Below are 22069 nucleotides of genomic sequence, written 5' to 3' on the forward strand. Positions count from 1 at the left end.
AAAGGGCGGGCGCGCGCACGTTCTTACGCACGCCTGGGGCTGGCGGCGGCGACGGCGAGGGCGGGACGGACGGTCCGCGGAGGGATTTGGCGCCCGGAGCCTCGCGCTGGGTGAGTCGTACGCTGCCGGCCGCTTCCTGAAGGTCATGAACCTCTAGCGGGGCTGGGGGTTTGGGCGGGTGCCCGCGAGGGCCTGGTCCGGGGACCGCCGTCTCCCTGCGCCGCCCCGGCTTCGGGAGGCATCACTGCCGCTGCCGGGGTGGGGGGTTCCGGGCGGTGGAGCGGCCCGCCCGTCGCCGCCGCGCCCTCCGTCCGGGGCCGGGCCTGCGCCCTCGCGCCTCCGGCGTGTGTGAGGTCGCGGGGAAGCGCCTTCGCCGTAACGGCTGAGGCGGCCCCGGGATGTCGATTTTCCGCTCTTGATACCCAAAGGAGCCGCATTTTGCTTTTCTTGGGGATTTCTCAAGCCTCGAAATCCTTGCCTTTCCGTTTTGATTTCACGCCCCGCGAAGCATCCTCTTACCAGAGGAATTAGTGTATTTGCTGGCTTACCGTGGCGCCGAGGGCTTTTAACTTGCCGTTGAAAAGTTAGGGAAAATGTACACCGTATGAAACACCACACTTATGTGGAAGACAGCCCCGTACCGGACCCTAGTGCCTCACCGCCCAGGGAAGGTCTCTGTGCCGTGTGGACCTGCTCAGGAATAACTTTATACGGGTCCGTTGAGGATTTCCCTTTCTGGTTCATTTCCCTTAATTTTGGTTGAAGTTCGAGTACCTCTCCTTAGTTCCTTGTCATGTAGATTCTACCTCAAACCAAGAGAAATGGCATGAAAAGCAGTTATCCTTAGACCAAAGATTGTAGAAAAAGAGCCCTGTGTTAATGCCAGTTCGATATTCTTTTCTCATTTTCACAACGGTTTTTTTTTTTTCAATCTTGTATTATGTAGAATTTCAGACAGAGAAGGAGGTAGAGCAGTGAACCAGCATGTATGCCTCATCCAAACTCACGAGCTCACCTGTGATTGAGCTTGTCTCATCCCCCTCACTCCACCCCCATATCTCTAGGATAAATCCTTGATGTCAAAAGTAGCTTGAGAGTCAGAATAAAAATCTTACTTTATGACTTTGCATTTGGACTGAGCCTACCATTACAAGGCCTTCAACTCAGAAGCACTTAATGGCATTGGAGAAGGATCGGAAAAGACATCTAAAATAATTAAGCACCTGGAGGACAGGTTAAAACAAAAGGTGGGGATGAGAGCTCCAGAGCATCTTGTCTTAACTTTCATTTCTGATGAGCCCTCAAGGCCCAGAGAGATTCAATGACTTGTCCCGAGCTGCAGGGAGTGTGAGAGGTTGAACTGAGGCTGGAAAAGACATCTCCCAAGGCTGCATCTCCGGAGAAGGCAATGGAACTCCACTCCAGTACTCTTGCCTGGAAAATCCCATGTGCGGAGGAGCCTGGTAGGCTGCAGTCCATGGGGTCGCTAAGAGTCGGACACGACTGAGAGACTTCACTTTCACTTTTCACTGTCGTGCATTGGAGGAAATGGCAGCCCACTCCAGTGTTCTTGCCTAGAGAATCCCAGGGACGGGGGAGCCTGGGAGGAGGCCGTCTATGGGGTCGCACAGTCGGACACGACTGAAGCGACTTAGCAGCAGCAGTAGCAGCAAAGCCGCATCTAGTCTTCCTCCTGTACCCTGCTGCTTGCCTTTGGGTGTTTTCTCTGGAAAAGAGAAAAGTGTGAAAGGGCTGTGATTGAAAACTCTTCTGATGAAGGGCTAGGGTGGGCAAATACGATCCTTTCTGCCAAAATCTGGAATAACGAAACTTTGGGACAGGCCGTAAATTATTTCTTAAGCTAGACTTGGGACAAACTGAGGAGTTCTCATCATAGCTTTGAGGAAACATGGGAAGATGCCGACCTTAAAAGTGGAATTCCAGACTGAGAACGAGAACAAACTTGAAGATTTCGATTACACTCATAGCTATTTAATGAAGCGTGACGAAGAGAAACTGGAAGGATTTTTAGGGGGGTTTACCCTTGGCTTCCCTGGTGGCTCAGACAGGAAAGAATCTGCCTGGAACACAGGAGACCCGGGTTCGATCCCTGGGTTGGGAAGATCTGGAGAAGGGCATGGCAACCCACTCCACTATTCTTGCCTGGAGATTCCCAAGGACAGAGGTGCCTCATGGGCTACAGTCCATGGGATCACAAAGAGTTGGACACGACTCAGCAACTACCTTACTTATACTTGACGTTATGCACTTCGTAGCATCGGAAACAATAGCGCCCTCCCATAAAACATCCTTCCTTGACATGAGCAGATAAGAATCCAGCACTATGTTTGTTATAGGTTAAACTTTTTTCTTTTAAACCATAATCTGCATTTTCTATCGTACTTTATCCAATAAAGTTTCCTCGTCTCAAATAAGACAGGTAAATTTAGTTACCTGGGCCTTAGGTTTTTTTTACCCTTAAATGCTGCCTGAGGGATGCTGTGAATTCTTGTATGTAGACTTCTCTGAGTTTGCTTATAAGTTCAGTTTGTATGATATGACGTAATTGTTTATAAATTTACTTTCAGGATGGACTTTTCTTCTGTGAGTTTGTGACCTAAATACAGTAATTGTCATGCACATCTAGCTTATGGAAATGTGGCTCCAGTGAACAGCATCTGGGTATCTTGGTAAATCATTACTCCTGAAGACATGGGGTGGTTGGGGGGGAATTGTTTTTTTTTTTTTTTGAGGGGCAAAGGTCGTGTGTGCTGGAGAATATGGGCCTGGTCGAGCTTGAGCTGTACTGCAGATTTGTTTCTTTAGGTAAAACAGAACCTCATCATAGCAGGCCATTTACGTCTTCCTGTATCATTAGGCTCATGGCGGGGTGGGCACCTAAGCAAGTGTCATCAGTGCCCTGTATAATAACGCTTACTGTAGCATGAGGAATGGATTTTAGTTAGGAGGAGCATTATCAGTTCTTGGGGTTCCTCATAAGTCCTTTAAGGCGCTCTTTCCTATAAAACACGGACATGCACACGCCACCAGCCATTTGGAGGCTGGCTTTCTCTGTTGGGGCACTAAGGCAATGGCACCCCATTCCAGTATTCTTGCCTGGAAAATCCCATGGATGGAGGAGCCTGGTAGGCTGCGGTCCACGGGGTCGCTAAGAGTCGGACACGACTGAGCGTCTTCACTTTGACTTTTCACTTTCATGCATTGGAGAAGGAAATGGCAGCCCACTGCAGTGTTCTTGCCTGGAGAATCCCAGGGACAGGGGAACCTGGTGGGCTGTCGTCTCTGGGGTCGCACAGAGTCGGACACGACTGAAGTGACTTAGCAGCAGCAGCAGCATAAGAATTGTTAGGGTGTTTTCCTTCTTATTAAACAGTGAGCTCAAGATCTGCAACTCCAGAAAAGTACTTTGTAAAATGTAGGCATATAGTACACTTCTGTTGACTTTTAAAATAGAAAAACAAACCAAAAAACCAGTGAGGGGACTTAAATCCACAGAAGGTGAATGACTTATTGACGGTCACACAAAGCAGAGAGTAACAGAGCTGAGCGTCCAACCTCAGACTGGACTCCTGAGTCCAGTTCTTAGCCCCTTGCTTTGCACGGTTCTCTTCACACCTCAGAGGACTAGGGAGGGGAAGGTACTATACGTGTGAATGTTTCTCCTTACCCATTGGAGATGTCATTATCTTCAGGGTCTGCCTCAAAAGTTTGTGGTCAGTGCTAAGTAAGAAACAGGTGAAAATAATCTTAATAATTTAACCCAAATTATCCAGACTGTCTCTTCAACATGTAATCAACATACAATCCCTTTGTTAAATTGTCTGTTTTTAATTGGAGAATAATTGCTTTACAGCATCGTGTTGGTTTCTGCCATGCATCAACATGGGTCAGCCATAGGTGTGTGTGTCCTGCCCCACCTCCCACTGCATCTCACCCTTCTAGGCTGTCACCAAGCGTCAGACTTGAGCCCCTTGCATCAGACAGCAAGCTTCCACTGGCTGTCTAATTTTACACGCAGTAATGTATGTGTTTCAGTAACATACAAGTTCTTAATGAGATCTTTTACATTCCTCTTTTTTCACCCTAAATCACTGAAATTCCAGTGTCTGTTTTTACAGCTCATTTCAATTTCGACTGTCCACGTTCTCCAGTGCTCAGGGGTTACACGTGGTCAGACAGCACAGAATCACTGTCAACTGAAAACAGATGAAAGAGCGTTTTACGTTCCTGGTAGAATGCAGGTCTGAGGTTAGAGGGTTTTTTCCCATTGCACTGGGTCTTTACTGTGTGAATGGGCTTTCTCGAATTTCGGTGAGCGGGGCTGCTCCTCGTTGCAGCGCACAGGCTTCTCATTGCGGTGGCTTGTTTGTTGCAGACTGTGGTCTCTAGAGCTCGGGCTTCAGCAGTTGTGGGGCCCAGCCTTAGTTGCTCCATGGCATGTGGAATCTTCTCAGACCAGGACCCTGTCCCCTGAATTGGCAGTCAGATTCCCATCCACTGTGCCGTCAGGGAAGTTTGTGGTTTTGGTCATGAGTTTTTTTTTTTCTTTCCTGTTTCAGTGATTTCTCTGCATATTTAGGGTTGTTTCAACCTTGTGGCAAGTTGAACAAAGAAGTCCCATGTTTCACAGATTTTTGTGATGAAATGCTTTCTCATTTTAAGTAAGACTGCTTAGTCGCAGGGGTGAGGGAGCTTGACTTTTAAAAAATGGCTAGTGACAAAACTCAATAATAAAATAACCCAATAAAAAATAAAGATTTTCACGCTTCACCAGGGAAAACATACAGATGCCCAGTAAGCACACGAAAGATGCTTCACATCGTTGGTCAGGAGGGAAACACAAAACTGTAAGATAAACACCTCACATCCATTAGCCTGTCTAAAATTAAAAAGATCGATCATAACAACTGTTGGTGAAGATGTAGAACAGATGGAACTTTCGGACACTGTTGGTGAGAATTAACACACGGTCCAACCAGTTGAGCAACCGGTTTGGCAGTTTCATCTAAAGCTAAATGCTACCTCATTCCACTCCTGGGTATTTGTATTTACCCAGGAGAAGTGAAAGTGTGTGTCCTTATGTGGCTGGTAGGTAGTGGCTTTATTTGTAACAGTCCCTAACTGGAAGGACCAATTGCTGGGTGAGCGGGTAAAGAAGCTGTGGCCTGTTCTACCCAGGGCAACAGCTCAGCAGTAGGGACTGACATGGGCAGCAGCTGAATGGTTCTCAAAGGGATTATGCCAAGTGAGATAAACCAGACAGAAAGGTGCTGAAAAAAGGAGGACAGGAAGTTGCTTCCAATTACACATACATTACTCAGAAATCAAAGCACCAATTTTCAAATGGAGTTCTGAGAGCAGTGTTCAGGGCCTTAGAGCCCCAGCAAATCAAATTGTCCTTTCTTCACCTGATGACTCCAGAATAGCGGTGTGTCCCGTATCTTTGTCCTTTTTTTTCTTTTCTGGTGATGTTGCTTTATGTTGAACTTGGTTCCATGTTACTTATTACCCAGATCCAACTCACATGAGGCCTTTCTGGGCAAGGAGAAAGTATTTAGGCCTTAACTGAGGTCGACCTCAGTTAAGACAGTGGCCCTGAAGCTGACCATATTCCTGTCGTCTTCCCAGTAAGTTGAATCATCCTTGAGCCTGACATATCCTGGCTTTGTCTCGGACCATCTGTTTTTATTCAGGATTGCTGTCGGCTGTAAGCGTATCCCTGGATTTTCAGCAGCTCAGGTTTGCTTCACCCAGCAGCTCTGGGCTGCCCATCTCCTTGGAAATGTGTTTACACCTTTCCTCCTGAGCAGCAGCATCCTACTCAAGCAAGTTTCTTACACTCCACTCCTCTGACACACTCGACAGCAGATTCACCCCAGTGTATATTTCCTCTGTGTGCATGCCTTTATTTACCATCACATCAAAATGGGGGCATTTGCTGGTCTGTGACCTGACTGAGTAAACTCTGAAAAGTGGATACCTGCCCAGAGCAAAATAGAGCCCAGGGCGCAGAAAGACCCCTAGAGGAGGACCCAGATCTGAGATGTAGTCCTGCCTCTCTTACGGGCAGCTTTGCGGCTCGTCTCAATCACTTAACTCTTCCAAGGCTTGATAATTTAAGCCATTAGAAGAGCTTGGATTAGAGTTCTCGGTAATTGACTAATAAAGTCGTGGCTTGCTCTAGCCATCTTTGGGGTTGTAAACGCCTTCCTGCAGCAGTGGTGTCGAAAGCAGATTTCTCCTTAGTGTTACGTCATGGCTTGGGAAACACCTTCCAGAGCCCCTTCTCTGTAGTAACAGGAACCTAGCATAGTAGTAATGATGTGTTTTGAACATTTCCCTTGTTCTAGGCACTGTGAAAGTGAACGGTTTTTTTTGGCAGGTGTTGTTGAACAGAAGCTTAAAGACATTTAAGTTATTTACTCAAAATAACAGACTGGGCTTCCCAGCGGGGTGAGTGGTAAAGAATCTGCCTGCCAGTACAGAAGATGAGTTCGATCCCTGGGTTGGGAAGATCCCCTGGAGGAGGAAATGGCAGCCCACTCCAGTCTTCTTGCCTGGGGAATCCCAGGGACAGAGCAGCCTGGTGGGCTGTAGTCCACGGGGTTGCAAAAGAGTCAGACTTGACTGAAGAGCAGAGCACACACATATGCACGCACACTCAAACTAGTAAAGTGATCAAGTTAGGATTCAAATCCTAATGTCTTTCTTTTGATTCCTGTCTGCAGACATTACCAAATGGTCCCAAGGTGGGTAGAATCAATTGCCCCAAGTTGAGAACTACTGCTCCAGTTTATGTTTAGTAAGAGTTTTTAGAAGTAGAGTTGCTGGACCTAAGGTTATATGTAATTTAAATTCTGACGGTGATTACCGAATTGTTCTGTGTAGAGGTTGTATCCTTGTGCATGCCAGTCAGTAGTATTTGAGGGTCTTTTCTTTTTTCGCCAATAGGACGGGTTATCAGAAACTTTTTTTGCTGCCTCACTGTGGTTTTCATTCTCGTTTCTTGACAGCTGACCTTTGTCTAGGCTCTTAGTGCTTGCTAGGCACCGTGTAGTAGCTTGTGGTCTGTGGATTTTGTGACATGCTTTGAAATGCCTTCCTCCCCATCCAACCTCTTAAAGTTTGGTACTTAGTATTGTGGACAGCACCCAGGGTGTCCTCTGATCATAATGAAGTGATCATAGGTACCGTTTATTGAGATCTAACGTGCAATAGACGTTGTGCTTAGTGTGCTTTAAAAATACACTGTGTCGCCTAAGCACTTATCTTTCATACAGAGGCCTGTCTTGTTTCTGAATGGGTGTTTGACGTCTTCCTCAGCAGCAGGTGTGGCCTCCTGAGGTGTAGGGTGTGTCACAGAGCCATGGAGAGCTGACAGAAAAGCAGTTCCTGCAGCTGGGAGTCTAGTAGTCCCTGCCTGGGCTTCCCAGGTGGCGCTAGTGGTACAGAACCTGCCTGCCAGCGCAAGAGGCGTGTTCATCCCTGGGTCAGGAAGATCCCCCAGAGAAGGAAATGGCAGCCCACTCCAGTATTGCCCGGAGAATCCCAGCAACAGAGGAGCTTGGCGGGCTGTAGTCCATAGGATCCAGAGGGTCAGACACTACCGAAGCAACTCAGCATGCACATGCCTGGTGATCCAGTCAGAATTGGTTTAGAAGCCTCAATTTAAATTTGTAAGATCCCTGTTATTTTCTCTTCCAGAACTCTTTTTTTTTTTTTAACATATATATAAATTGAAGTATAGTTGGTATATAATATTATATAAGGTACAAGTGAACCATATAGGGATTCATAATTTTTAAAGGTTATACTCCATTTAGAGTTATTAGTATTATAGAATATTGACTGTATCATCAATGTTGAATAGGATACCCTTGTAGCTTATTGTATACCCAATAGTTCATACCTCTTAATCACTTACCCTTTTGTTACGCCTTCCCTCTCCCCACTGGTAACCACTGGCTTGCTCTCTATCTGTGAGTCGCTCCTCTTTGGTACACTCTCTAGTCTGTCTCTGACTGACCTTTCACTTGGCATAACGCCCTCCAGGTCCATCCACATTGCTGCAGATAGCAGCGTTTCACCTTTTTACGGCTGAATGGTGTTCCATTGTGTGCATCCCCCACAGCATCTTTATGCGTTCATCTGTTGGTGGACACTTAGGTTCCTTCTGTATCTTGGCTATTGCAAATAATGCAGCCGGGACCATTGCAGTGCATAATCTTTTTGAATTACTGTTTTTTGTTTTCTTTGGATATATGCCCAAGAGTGAGATTGCTGGATCGTATGGTAATTCTGTTTATAGTTTTTTGAGGAAGAACTATACTGTTTTCCACAGTGGACACAGCAGCTTACATTCTCACCAGCAGTGTATGAGAGGTCCCTTGTCTCCACCCACAACTTTCTTCTTGTTGACAGTCATCGAAGTGTGAAGTGATGGCTGTGTGTGTGCCTTTTTGTGGAAAATGTGCGTGTAGGTGTGTGTGTTTACCACAACATGCTTTCATACCTAACGTGGTGTGGGGCATGGGGTATGTGCCCTGAGCTAGTCACCCTGAGAACTGAGAAGTGTCCCGTTTGGGGGCTCTGGTTTGCACCCCGGGGTTGAAGAGTCTCATTAGCTTAGAGGTGGACCATCAGCTTCCTGTGATGAGACCACCTTCCCTCCCGAAAGGCTCAGAACTTTGTTCTTAGGGTTTCCTTGGACTGGCTGGACTCCTGGGGGAACGTTGGTCCAAGTGACTCTGGATTTGGCTGAAAGTGGGGGAGGTGAAGAGAAAGTAACTATTGCTTTGAGCTGATGACTTCCGCTGCTTCCTGTCAAGGAGTTGCAGTTCTGTTGCCTTTCCTACAAGAACATTTATCTAGCAACTGGTGTGATAGTTCTGATGTGAACAGTTTGCTGTACTTCCAGAGACTGGAGTCCGTGTTGAGGGGCCTTAAGGCACCAGCACCTCTGGGTGTAATGGCGGCTCCGGGATCCAGCAACATGTTTGGGGGCCCGTTTGATACCCACAGCTTTCTTACCTCGTCCATACTTCTAAGAATCCACAGGAGGATTGTTCGGTGTTGGCTACAGAATTTGTTTGGCTAGTTGCTGTTCTGTGTTCTGGAGTCTGGTACTCTGGGGTGGAGTCTGGGTAGGGGGCTAGGGACAGCGGGGCAGTTCACTGCCTCTCAGGGGAGGAAGGAGCTCTGGGGTCAGGGGTCTGCAGGCTGCTGCTGTGAAGGGTCGCCTAGTAGATAGCTGAGGCTTTGCAGGCTGTGGTCTTGTCACATTATCCTTTTTCTTAGGACTGTCAATAAAGATGTAAACACTGTTCCTAGGTCATGAACCTTATCAAAACTGCCTCAGATTTGGCCCAGGGACCTGGTGTGCCCACTTCTGAACTAGGTGAAGTAATTAGTTTATTGCTAAATGTGTTTACTTTCATGTTTTGAGGACATGAACCCAGAATAACCTTGGGAATTCTCAGTTGGTTGTGGTCCAGAGTAAAGAGATCTAAGCTCTGACTTGGGAAATCAAAGTCACCCTGCTGTCTGTCACCTTGGGCCCATGGACGTCAAGGTGATCGTGGCTTATGTGACAGCAGCTATCCCCTGGCACAGGGGTTGGGGAGTTGGATAGAGATGCGGCCCTGGGATTAGGCTGGAATTTGACAGGTTTAAGGAATACAGTGACTCAGCAGATTGACTTGATTTTAGTCTCAGAAATAGATCTAACTTCCTGAATGTCCTTTGGGACACTGTTAGAAATCTGGCGTGTACCAACAGCTTGACCAGTTTATAGAAATAGGCAAACAGGTTTGTATCTTGGATTCTGAGAACACCAAACTCTGCTACAGGAATGCAGATTTGTCTTGTGGTTTCTCCCTGGTCACAAGAAGTTCTACGCACCTGGCCCAGTGTGGAGGAAGTGTTGGCGTAGTCAGGGTGTCTGAGAGAGAGGAGGTCCTGGGGGTTACAGGGCGGGGCTGGGAAATGGGCGCGCTTGTCCACGTGCCTCCTCCGCTGGCTGCAGCCGTGCAGCCCCAGGCAGCTCCCCCGCTCCGCCTCTTTCCCTCACCTGTCCACAGCAGGGCTGACAGTAACGCCACCGTGGGGCGAGGCGGGAGTTCGGTGAGGACGGCCCGTGGAAGGTGCTTACTGTGTGAGCTCAGTGTCCGTCTTGGTGGTGTTGCATAAGCGTTAGCGATGACCATGTGGAAGCGGAAGTGGAGGACCACTGCCCCTGAAACAGCTGGAAATCACCGATCTTTTCACTGTCTTAGTTTCCCTGCCAGGGCTGTGGGACGTGGCGGGAGCAGTTAGGGGTCAGGGAATGGGGTCCGGGTCTCCCCCGCTGAGTTCCCTAACTGGTAAAATGGAGAGTACATATTGACAGGTTGTGAAGTAACATGAGAAAGGCCTTTGAACTCTGTACTGCAGTGGGCAGGACTCACAGTGAAGTCAGGCCCCTGTGCACTTGTCCCCTTGCTTGAACTTTTAAATGTACTGGAACCAAGCCAGAAGGAGATTGGTGTGAGGACAGAAATGTTTGCCAGAGAAAAGTGAGAGGATGCTCCCACATTTGGAACAAGGGACTGTATTAAGTGAAAAGCCAAGAAGGCTACATCCTGTAAGGTTCCAATTAGGTGACATTCTGGGAAAAAATCTAACTGGAGACAGTGAAAAGATCGGTGATTTCCAGGGGTTGAGGGCAGGGAGGGATGAAAAATCAGAGCCCAGAGGATTTTTAGAGCAGAAGATATTCTGTACGCTACTATAATGATGGGTACCTAGCACTGTACACTGTACATTTGCCAAAACCCTTAGCATGTACAACCCCAAGAGTGAACCCTAATGTAAACAGCCTTTCTAATAAAAGAATGGACGGAGCGTCCCTGGTGGTCTAGTGGTTAAGAATCCGCCTGCCCATACAGGGGGACACAGGTTTGATCCCCGGGAAGGTCGCACCTGCTGCAGAGCAACTAAGCCCGTGCGCCACAGCTCCTGAGCCTGGGCACAGAGCCCTCGAGCCAGGCGCTAGTGAAGCCCGTGCGCCTGGAGCCGTGCTCACAGCAAGGGAAGACGCCGCTGCTCACCGCAGCCAGAGGGAGCTGGAGCACATCAACCAACACCAGCTTGGCCAAAACCAGAAACAGAATAATAAATCTTAAAAAAAAAAAAAAAGTGGCCAGAAAGGCTGGAGGAGTTATCTACCAAGAAAATGTGACGGTATCTTGTAAAACTAAACTGTGCTTCTGGGAATTCCCTGGTGGTCCAGGGGTTAGAACTCAGCACTTCTACCACAGGGGCCACAGGGGTCGATGCCCTTTCAGGGAACTCAGATCCCACAAGCCACACAGTGCAGCAAAAAAAACCCTGTATTTCCCAAGTCAGAAGTGGAAGACAGATACGGTATATTCTCACATAAATGTGGCGTTCAGAACATATGCACTTGCAGAAACAGAAGAATGGTGGTTACCAGGGACCAAGGGGTAAGACAAATGGGGAAATGTCGGGCAAAGCGTAAATACTTACAGTTTTATGAAATGAGAAAGTTCTGGGATAGTGATTACAGTTGAAAGTTGTTGAGAGGGTAGATCTTACATGGTCTCACCACATACACAGAAAAGGTGACTCTCTGACCAACACTCTGCTGCTGCTGCTAAGTCACTTCAGTCGTGTCCAACTCTGTGTGACCCCAGAGACGGCAGCCCACCAGGCTCCCCCGTCCCTGGGATTCTCCTGGCAAGAACACTGGAGTGGGTTGCCATTGCCTTCTCCAATGCATGAAAGTGAAAAGTGAAAGCGAAGTCGCTCAGTCGTGTCCGACTCTTAGCAACCCCATGGACTGCAGCCTACAAGACTCCTCCATCCATGGGATTTTCCAGGCGAGAGTACTGGAGTGGGCTGCCATATCAAATCCTGCTTTGGCTCCGCAGAGTTGCTCAGTGTTAATGTGTCGGTTTTGTCAGTTCAGTTCAGTCACTCAGTCGTGTCCAACTCTTTGCGACCCCATGAATCGCAGCACACCAGGCCTCCCTGTCAGCATCACCAACTCCCAGAGTTTACCCAAACTCATGTCCATCGAGTTGGTGATGCCATCCAGCGATCTCATCCTCTGTCGTCCCCTTCTCCTCCTACCTCCAATCCCTTTCAGCATCAGAGTCTTTTCCAGTGAGTCAACTCTTCGCATGAGGTGGCCAAAGTACTGGAGTTTCAGCTTCAGCATCAGTCCTTCCAGTGAACACCCAGGACTGGTCTCCTTTAGGATGGACTGGTTGGATCTCCTTGCAGTTCACGGGACTCTCAAGAGTCTTCTCCAGCACCACAGTTCAAAAGCATCAATTCTTCGGCGCTCAGCTTTCTTCACAGTCCAACTCTCACATCCATACGTGACCAAGGCTATGGAAAAACCATAGCCTTGACTAGACAGACCTTTGTTGGCAAAGTAATATCTCTGCTTTTTAGTATGCTATCTAGGTTGGTCATAACTTTCCTTCCAAGGAGTAAGCGTCTTTTAATTTCATGGCTGCAATCACCATCTGCAGTGATTTTGGAGCCCCAGAAAAAATAAAGTCTGACACTGTTTCCACTGTTTCCCCATCTATTTCCCATGAAGTGATGGGACCAGATGCCATGATCTTTGTTTTCTGAATGTTGAGCTTTAAGCCAACTTTTTGTCAGTAAATCAGGGGAAATAAAAACAAGAGTTATTTTTTTCCGTTATACCTAGATTTCCTTTTCCCCTGCAATTCCATCTCTAGGAGGTTATCCTGAAAATATATTTGCACGTGCATTTTGTATGCTGAATCACATAGACAGGTTCATTGTATTGTTTATAACAACAGAAGGGTAGAAACATTGGTGTCCACCCTCAGGAGAGAGCTGTTAACCGACTCACGGAGCATTCTTACAGCTGAGAACTGTGCACCTGTCTACAGGAAGGGAGCTCCGTTGGTGCGGAGGCAGCACTGTCCCAGGACGTGTCGAGCCAGGAAATAAGACAGAAAGCAGTGTTCAGCGCGGGCCCTCCTGCTGCCTGGGTGGCTGGGGCAGGAGCGATCCCTAACGGTGTCCCAGGGTGTGGGGGAACGTCTCAGGAAGCATCCGGAGTGTCCTAATGTTGGGGCTGCTTCTGCAGCCCAGAGCTCCAGGCAGTGGGGGACAGCGAGGAGGCCCATCTTCTCCTTGGAGTGTGCCCTCTTTATCTCTTGAAAGGTGTCTTGTGTCCATATATTTTCCTTAATTCATTTTTTAAATTTGAGGTCTCTAATGATTTTTTTTTTAATTGAAGTATACTTGATCTATGGTGTTGGGTTAGTTTGTGCTGTGCAGCAGAGTGACTCAGTTTAAGCATATACATACATTCTTTTTCATATTCTTTTCCATTATCGTTTTATCAGGACACTGCATATGGTTCCCTGTGCTGCGTGGTGGGATCCTGTTTGTCCATGTAGTGGTGGACAAACCACTACATGTAATGGTTTGCATCTGCTGAGCCCAGACACGCGTGTGTTTCCTATTAGAAAAGTGTGAGTGGCTCCAGCGGTACTTACACCAGCGGGGTTGAAACCTGGATGAAACGCCTACAGTTTTCGTCCACGCCCGCATGTGCTGCCTGTGTGCGCTGCCTGGTCCCCTCGACCTTGGGGATGAGAGGAGCTGGCCCTGGCCCTCGGCCCCCACCCCTGAGCGCAGGGCGCCCTCCCCTCGGTGCCGTTTGTGTCGCATGCCTGACGGTGTTTCTGTCTCCTCCTCCAGCTTCAGCAGCATGTAAGCAACTTCCTGCCAAGACCCCAGGTCACCGCCGAGAAGAGGGCCTGAGGGAGGAGCATCCAGAGGAGCCCAATGCCAGGCGTGCCTGGGATCACACTCCCCGCGGGCAGTATGAGCCATTCCCTGCCAGTGCCTCTGTGCCCCTGGCAAGGCCTGTAGCTCTCCAGGGCGGACGGTCCCAGGAGCGGTGTGCCAGGAGCCCCCAGAGGAAGGATGGGGCCAGATGTGAACACAGTTTTCAGCTTATGAAGGAGTTTTAAGGAAAACAGTTATTTAATTTCCACTTATTCACGTTCACAAGACTTCTGTGGGAAGTGCCAGCGAGTCGAACCTCCCCACACCCACCTCTGGAGTTATCAGGCTTTTTCTGGCAGCATGTTGAACTCTTCTTGGTACTTCTGGCAATGACAGACCTTCAGGACAGATTTATCTGCTAAATGCTCTTGGGCAGGAGATACAGGGAAACTTCTGGAAGCAGTGCCAGCGGAACAGAGCCCAGAGTGCGCCCGGGCCACCCACTGGCTGGGCTGCCCCACCTGGCCTGAAGACTGAGCCCGCCCCGTCTGCCTGCAGCCTGTCTCCTCCAGGGAGGCCCTCGGGGCCCCCTTCAGCTCTCACCCTCTGCCCAGTCTCCGTTCCAGCCGTCGAGGGATGCGAACTTGGGAATGGAGTTGGCCCTCCCCAGCCCGGTGCTGACGGAGAGGACCATCTGAGGCCAGCTTTGTTCTCGGGGAGGAGGGCGCTGGCCTGGCCTGCATCCCCACCATGTTCCTGCTGCTGCCTTTCGACAGCCTGATTGTCAGCCTCCTGGGCATCTCCCTGACGGTCCTCTTCACCCTCCTCCTGGTTTTCATCATCGTCCCCGCCGTTTTCGGAGTCTCCTTTGGTATCCGAAAGCTCTACATGAAAACTCTGTTAAAGATCTTTGCGGTGAGTATGCTATCTACAAATGGTTGCTTCCCCAAGGAGAGAAGTGCCGTTAGCCAAAAAAAAAAAAAAGAGTTGTTTGTGTCTGGTTGATTGTGAGCTCTCAGAGGGACGTGGAGAGTGTTGGTAGAGTGCGAAGGAAGTGGCATTTTGAGCAGAAAGGATAACTAACATGAGCTTGTGAAGCCGCAGCAGTCTTTTCCTTTGAGCTCAGGTACTGGCATGTTTGGTCCGTCTGAGCAGAGGGACCACACCTGGCCTGTATGTTTCAAAAGGAGGGACTTAGAAGCAGTCACTGCAGGACGCCGCCTGTGATTATGTAACAGATGCTGAAAGTCAGAGCTGCTGCTAGCGTTTTCCCTCACTGATAAGTATGGGAGGGTCTCTTTTCTGTTTCAAACATTTATCTTAAATAGGTTTTTAGACGTGAGGCAAGAAGTCACAGAAAAGGGCATTTGAAGAATTGTGCTAGTTTCTTTAAGACAGAGGAGAAGAATATTTCCCAACATATGTCAGAACCTAAGTAGCTAGACCGCTGAACAGAACTGGTCATGGGGTTAAGGAAATGGGCAAGAAGTGGTATTTCCTGGAAGTTGGTCTGTGCTGTGAGCTTTTCAACATCTCTTCAGAGGTTTGGTAATTGATGAGCAGTATCTGTTTTCAGTAGTCCCCAGATCTTCAGCTATTCTTTTCCACGGCTGAGACCATGTGTGATTGGGGAAATGCACTCGTAATAGTGAAAAGACTGCAGGTGTATTTGTTCAGGTAGTATCTTATAGTTCAGAATACTTTCACTTGCTGTCCTTTGGTTCTCTGTAGTTCTGCAGTGGACCAGGGTGTCTTATCAATGACAGATTTTATCAGTGAAGAAATAGTGATTCAGAAAGATGAAGTGAGCCAGATGAAATGCTCCATTAGAGCAAAAAATATTTCTACATATATTATTGCATCTTGTGTTTCGGTATTTAATGTTTGTGTAAGAATATAACTTTTTCACGTTTAAAAAATTGAGGTGAAATTGACACTACAGAAAATTAACCATTTTAAAGGGAACAGTTCATCGGCGTTTCCCGTAGTCACAGGGTTGTATGACTGCCATTCTGTGAAGTTCCACGGCCTCTTCATTAGTCCAGAAGGAAACCCATGTTCATTAAGCAGCTGCGTTTCTGTCTCCTCCCCGCAATCCCCGGCATCTGGCAGCCGTGAATCTGTGGTCTGTCTCTGGATTTACCTGTTCTGGGTATTTCCTGTTAACGAAATGCTATAAAATGTGCTCTCCTGTGAGTGCTCTTGTGCAGTGTAACTTTGTAACACGTGTCAATACTTTGGTCTTCGTGGCTGAGTAATATTCCACCATGTGTTTGTACTATGACGTGGTCATCCACTCCTCCACTGATGGGCTGTTCTCCACCTTCAGGCTCTTGTCCGTAGTGAGCTATGGTGTGCTTGGACTTACTTGAGCACTCGCGTTTGGTACGAAGATTTCTGAGCACTCCATATGGTCTCTGGGGGTGTCTGCTACTCAGAGAATGCTCTGAGACCAGCAGTCAAGTGTCACCTAAGACATTGGAAATGCAGGCCTACTAATTAGCATCTGTACTCCAAGAAGCCCAGGTGCACAGTAAAGCTTGAGAAGTGGCAATCTAGTCAGTCATTAGTATTTGTTTTACTTAATTATGAAATGTAATCTTCTTGAACTTTAGTCCAAGAAAGTCTTCAGTAGAACCCAGGGTTCCTGTGAACCAAGTAACTGCCCACACCCACTTGCTCCTGGAAACCGTGCATTGGTATGGAGCGAGTCAGGCAGCTGATAGCTTCACGGTCATGGCAAGCTTTTATTCAGGTTTATTTAAGCAAGCATAGACCTACGGGAATCCTTATTTTTAAAACAGAAAAATAGGAATAATCAGATCAGAGTCCTTTTGTAGTAGCTAAATTCTTAAAATTTGGGTCACTTTGGGTGAAGAAGACCTAGAATCTATGTACATTCCCTATTCCATTTTGAAAACGTCTCCTCAAATCAGTATTTTAAAGTTCCATGGGACAGGTATTCCTGAGCCATCAGAGACTGCTGACCACATCTTGAAAATTACTGGAAATGGAAGTCGTGTATGCGTGTTTGTGTGTGTGTGTGTGCACGCTCATTGGTGACCTCAATATTTCAGATGTCAGGATCTCAGTTTGTACCTTGTATTTCCTGGAGGTGTGTGTCAGGCACTTGGAGGGTTCTGGGTATCCCAGGGCTCCTGTCCTGTCGAGCTTCCTGGATGATGACGACCACTTGGCTGTGAGCCCAAGTAAGGGGTGGCTGAGGAAGGGCTGATGTGCACCAGCAGGGGCAGCAGGCGGTTCTGCAAGAGTGGTCCTTTCTCACCATCTGAGCAGGGTTGTTGCTGTGATTTGATCTTGGTGGACATTAAGAACTGAATGCCATTTTTATCAGCAGGAGTGTGAAATACAAGTTGGATTTGGCCAAACTGATTTTAGATCTTGGAAATCCATCTGTGTATCCATGTATACATCTAAAATACACCTGAACTTGTGGGTGCTTTTAATAAAGACAGCACCTTTAGTTGCCTTTTTTATCATCTTCATCCCTTCATAAGCTGGGGTGCTCTGTGTGATTTTGCAGTTGGAAGGAGGCTTAGAGATCATCTTCATTTTGTGGGTCTCTTCCCAACTACGCATCTGAATCACCTGGGGAACATTTAAAAAATAACTTGTTTGGGAGCACTTGACTATCCCCTGGAAATTCTGGTCTAACTGGTTTTGGTGGGCATTTAAAAAAAGCTCCCCCAGTGACTCTTAACATCTACCATCATGAGGTGGAATCTGATTGACTTCCTCCAGAGTGGGACCCTGCCGTGGTGAATGTTTCTAACCTACAGAACATGGTGGCCTTGGCTCTGTGTGACCTGTGAGGTTAGGGTGGAGCAACAGCACAGCTCCCATCTGACTCTGGAGACTTGCCCTGGAGCCCAGCCGCCACGCCACGAGGAAGCCCAGGCCCCATGTGGAGTTCTAGCTCCCAGTTCTGGGGAGGCTGTGATGACAGGCTGATGGCACCAGCCACCACCCTTGGGAGCCCACGGGCCTTCGTGGAGTTTCAGCCCCTGCCTTCAGCCTCCACCAGCCCATGCCAGACCCTGTGCGGTTTGCAGATTCAAGAGCAGAGTAAACGGTGGTAGTGTTTTAAGCCAGTGAGTTACGGGGTGGTCTGTTCCACAGCACCAGATAACCAGACAAATAACAATAGTTTTGTGTTACCTTTTGGTTGTGGTAATATTTTATGGCAGTCTTAGCAGCCTGTGCATATAATTTTATGTCTGCATTTTCTTTTACAATCTTATCAGCCAGTTGTTTTGCACATTTTACTAGATAATCTTCATAAAGATGAATCAAGCTCTTGTCTGGTAGCCTGCACAGTGTAAACACCGTGCTTTTGGAGGACCCGAGTGGGTGCAGCTGGTCTCCCATGATGGCTCACCTCTCCGCATACCTTGGTGTCCCTGCCCAGGGGCTGGAGGGATGCGTAGTTGGTGTCTTTCCTCCTGGAGGACAGCTTGCAGGTCCTGTTAACACTGAGTGGAAATGCTTTAGTTTTCTTAATGTTTGAGCTTCAGGTTTATTACACAGCACAATGGTGGTGATATTGTTTGGGGTACAATTCCTAGAAGTGGACTTTGAACTCAGTTGAGAATGATTTGGGAAAGGAGTGAAGAAAGTCTGTATATAAAGGAGAAATATGAGGGTGGGAAAATGACTTGAGTTTTTTGCCCGATGTGAAGGGATTGACCAGGTCAGAGGAGGCGGCTGTCCTGTGCTTTGACATCAGGCTGCACAGCAGAACTGGTTGGAAACCAGTGATGGAGGTGAGCAGGTCAGAGAGGCTGGACAGGCAGTGGCACTGTGGTGGGTAGGCGCGACCCTTTTGATGGTTTTCTTACCAACTGTGAAACTTGACCTAAGTCCTCAGACCTGGCAGTCTGCTTCCTCCAGGGAGTGGGAGCGTGGTGCATGCCTCCTTCACGTGGTACAGGTCCAAGAGGGGATGTGTGTCAGCGGCACCCCCTTCCTGCCCCCATGGGAAGGGTGATTCCAGTGTGACTGGGGGGAAGTAGCTCAAAGGACGAACGGAAGGAGGTGAGAGAGAGATTACGGCGGGGAGGGTGCTCAGAAGTGGTTTTGGAGACCTTGATGAAGAGAAACCTTGGTCATTGGTGAATTAAACCCAGTCCTTATTGACTGCCTACTAAGTGCCGCACGGCACTTGATCAGACTCCGCTGCCCCGCACGTCTGGGTGGATTCTGGCTTCTGCCCTCTGAGGCAGCTATAGTTGAGTAGGAAAGACTGATGTCTGCCTACAGAACCGATTCAGAATGTGATACCAGTTAAAATATGCGGGTAGGGATGAGCTCTGATTGCAGGAGTTGGGAAGGTACCGTTTCATCTAAGATTTGGCATTTGAATGGATTTACAAAGGAAGCAGTGCTCTAGGAATGCAGTAGGTAGAGGCGAGAAGGGGCAGTCTGGTTTAGAGACAGCGCCTGGTTCAGGAGAGGAGAGCCATCGGGTTCCTGGAGGGGCTGAGGTAGCTTATAAAACCGGCTGTTCTTTAGGCTTTGAGAAGCCATTGAAAAGCCCCTGAAGGCCCAGGCCAGGGGAGGAGACCAGTGTGCGTCATTTGGCTTGGAGGGAGGAAGGAGCACGGTGGGACCTGTCGCACCTGTGTAGGTAAGAGAGGACGGTGGTGGCCTGACTCAGGCAGCTGGGGAGGAAGTGTCCGGGGTGGGCTGAAGGACTGGGTGGACAGATGGGCAGCTTGGGTATCCCAGGAGGAGGGTGGGTGAGGGGGGAGCACGGTGGGGTCCGGGCGTGTGCATTTGCCTCTCCCTCTCACACCAGATGTGAGGGCGGAGGGGTGCAGACACGTGGTCGCGACCAGCAGGTGATCGAAACGTGAGGTGTGAAGTCAGGATTGTGAATTTGATGGCAGCTACCAAGTTATTCCCTCATAGCTCAGTTGGTAAAGAATCCGCCTGCAATGAAGGAGACCCTGATTCGATTGCTGGGTCAGGAAGATCCTCTGAAGAAGGGAAAGGCTACCCATTCCAATAGTCTGGCCTGGAGAATCCCATGGACTGTATAGTCTGCGGGGTCGCAAAGATTCAGACACTTTATCACTCACTGAGTGATTCTAGCCAAAGCAGGGATGGAAGAGAGACTTGTTAAAAGATGCTATCTCTGCCGGGGAAGTGGGAGAGGGTGGGGTGCTGGGAGCCTGGCTTCTCTGGGGGCTGATTCTTGGGCATCCACAGTCCAGTCGAGGAAGGTGCGGTGCGGGCCGGCTGGAGAAGAGGGGAGGTCTCACTGAGACGAGGCTGCAGGGGCTGTCTGGCCTTCCCCGGGTGCTGGGCTTCTGAGCGGCAGCGCAGCAGAGTGACTAACCAGCAAAGATGCACCCGTCACCCCGCCCACCTTCTAAGGGTCTGGCCTGCCTGACCTGCCGAGAGCTGTCTTGGGTTTGGTTGACAGGGCAGCCTGTCTGTGTCCCTAACAGTCTCTGTACAGGAGAAGCTGAGAAGGGAATAATTAAGTAACGTGACCCTGAACAGGGACTCAAGTGGCATGTTGGATCAAGGGAAGGAAGAGGAGATTTTGGGGAAATGATCTCTGGACCTGGGGTTCTCACTTTCATTCTGGATATCTGCACACGCTACTTCTTAAAAGTGAGGCTCAGAGAAGCCAGGCATGCCATTCTCAGATGGTGCTGATGCCAGCACCCCTCCCAAGTCCCTGCGCCTGGCGAAGCAGCGGTCACCGGGTGCCAGTCCCAGGCGGCCCCCGCCCCACCCTCTGCCCCGCTCTGCTGACTTCATCCTTCACACAGACGCATTTTGTGATGTCCCCGAAGTTTGGAAAAGCAAAGCTAGAAGTACAAAGCAGGAGGACAGGGGGATGTTTACCATGGAGCCAGAAGCCGCAGGCTCGCCGAGCCAGCATCTTTCCAGTTAAAGCAGAAACCACAGCCTTCTGGAACTTTGCATCCTAAGTCGGTGCTCACAGATGTCTGTTCTGGTGCTCCGGTGGCCTGAGGGCACGTGCTCCCTACCTGTTACAGTCCAAGCCAGGCGTCAGCACCGAGGTTCTTTGACTCGGGCTTCAGCACCGAGGCAGTCTGGGCCAGAATGGAGACGTTCTGGGCGATCGAGCTGTGTCTTTGTACCAGGCTTGCCCCTTAATCGCCTCTTCCCTAGATGGCATTCTCAGATGGGAGTTCATCTTCCTGCACTAAAGCAGTTACATTTACATTTTCTTCTAGGAAAAACGTCCCCCGCGCCAGAATCCATCAGGGGCTAAGAACCTGACGGGTCGTGTGCGTTTTCCCGCCTCAGACCTTAGCGTGGGTGGCTCTGTAAGCGGCCCGTCTTCTCTGGACCGTGGCATCTGAGAGGTTTCCACACGCGGTCAGATTGCTGATGAGGCGCACGCTCTGCTGCTCGCTCCGCCACCCCGCTCACGCTTCAGGCTCTGCCAGCAGGGTCTCACAGAGGCTTTGGGCTCTATGGATTCCGCAGCATCGTGGAAGGACAGGGTTCTTCTCTCTCTTGCGTAACTGTGGAGACGGAAGTTTGAAAGGACACCTTTAGAATGGCAGTTCTATGTCCTTGCTCGTCGCCATCCCGTTGCTGGGCAGGCGGGAGCTGGGGTGCTCGCCCCTCCCTGCTGCTAGTAGGAGCCACCCAGCCCCGGGTTCTCAGGTGGCACTTAAAAGGGTTCTGATGAAGGGCGAGGGGAAGAGAATCTTCCCTGCAGTCCGTGTTATTTTATTAAAATGAGGGCACTGGGGGTTTGCAGTTTCCCAGAGTCTGTCACACACAGCCTCTCGTGTCCTCGTGAAGGGGAGGTTGATGTACCTTCCTGCAGTTTTGTGGATAAAAAAGACCAGCGTGATGGGATGAATTGCTGAAGGCACACAGAACTCTCAAACTTGGGATTCGAACCTAGTTTTTTTTTTCAACGCTTTTTTTTTTAAATTAACACTAAGCTACTTTCAAGCTTTTTCTGTCAAATTGTGGCGTTTCCCGTTAGAGATTACTCAGAGGGTGAATGGACAGTCCACATATACATAATATTTAAATCTTTTATCAACTCAAAAGCTAAAATCGTTGCTTTCTTGGAATAACTTGGGAGGTAGGCAGTACCTTCCCAGACGCTTGGCTTAGCAGTTGGTGAAGAGCTGTCGTTTGGCAGAAACGAAGGAACCAGTGGGGTCTGTGGACAGGCGGCCGGCGGGCTCCTTCGTGACCCAGGAGGCAGAGGGGGCGAGCCCCAAGCTCTCCTGGCTCCTCA

General features: G+C 49.0%; 1 protein-coding gene across 2 annotated transcripts in view; it reads left to right on the forward strand.

The window, feature by feature from the left end:
• GPAT4 (glycerol-3-phosphate acyltransferase 4) overlaps positions 1-22069 on the forward strand; it is a 30918-nt gene continuing 8849 nt past the window's right edge. Inside the window, exons 1-2 of one of the 2 annotated variants that reach the window (XM_061404569.1) lie at positions 1-110; positions 13774-14718. In XM_061404569.1, coding sequence (XP_061260553.1) covers positions 14554-14718 — 165 coding nt within the window. In that variant the 5' untranslated portion in view covers positions 1-110; positions 13774-14553. The remainder of the gene's footprint in view (positions 111-13773; positions 14719-22069) is intronic. The other variant, XM_061404570.1, reaches the window with a different exon arrangement.

This window comes from Bos javanicus, chromosome 27 (genome assembly GCF_032452875.1).
Source record: "Bos javanicus breed banteng chromosome 27, ARS-OSU_banteng_1.0, whole genome shotgun sequence".
NCBI classification, from domain to species: Eukaryota; Metazoa; Chordata; class Mammalia; order Artiodactyla; family Bovidae; genus Bos; species Bos javanicus.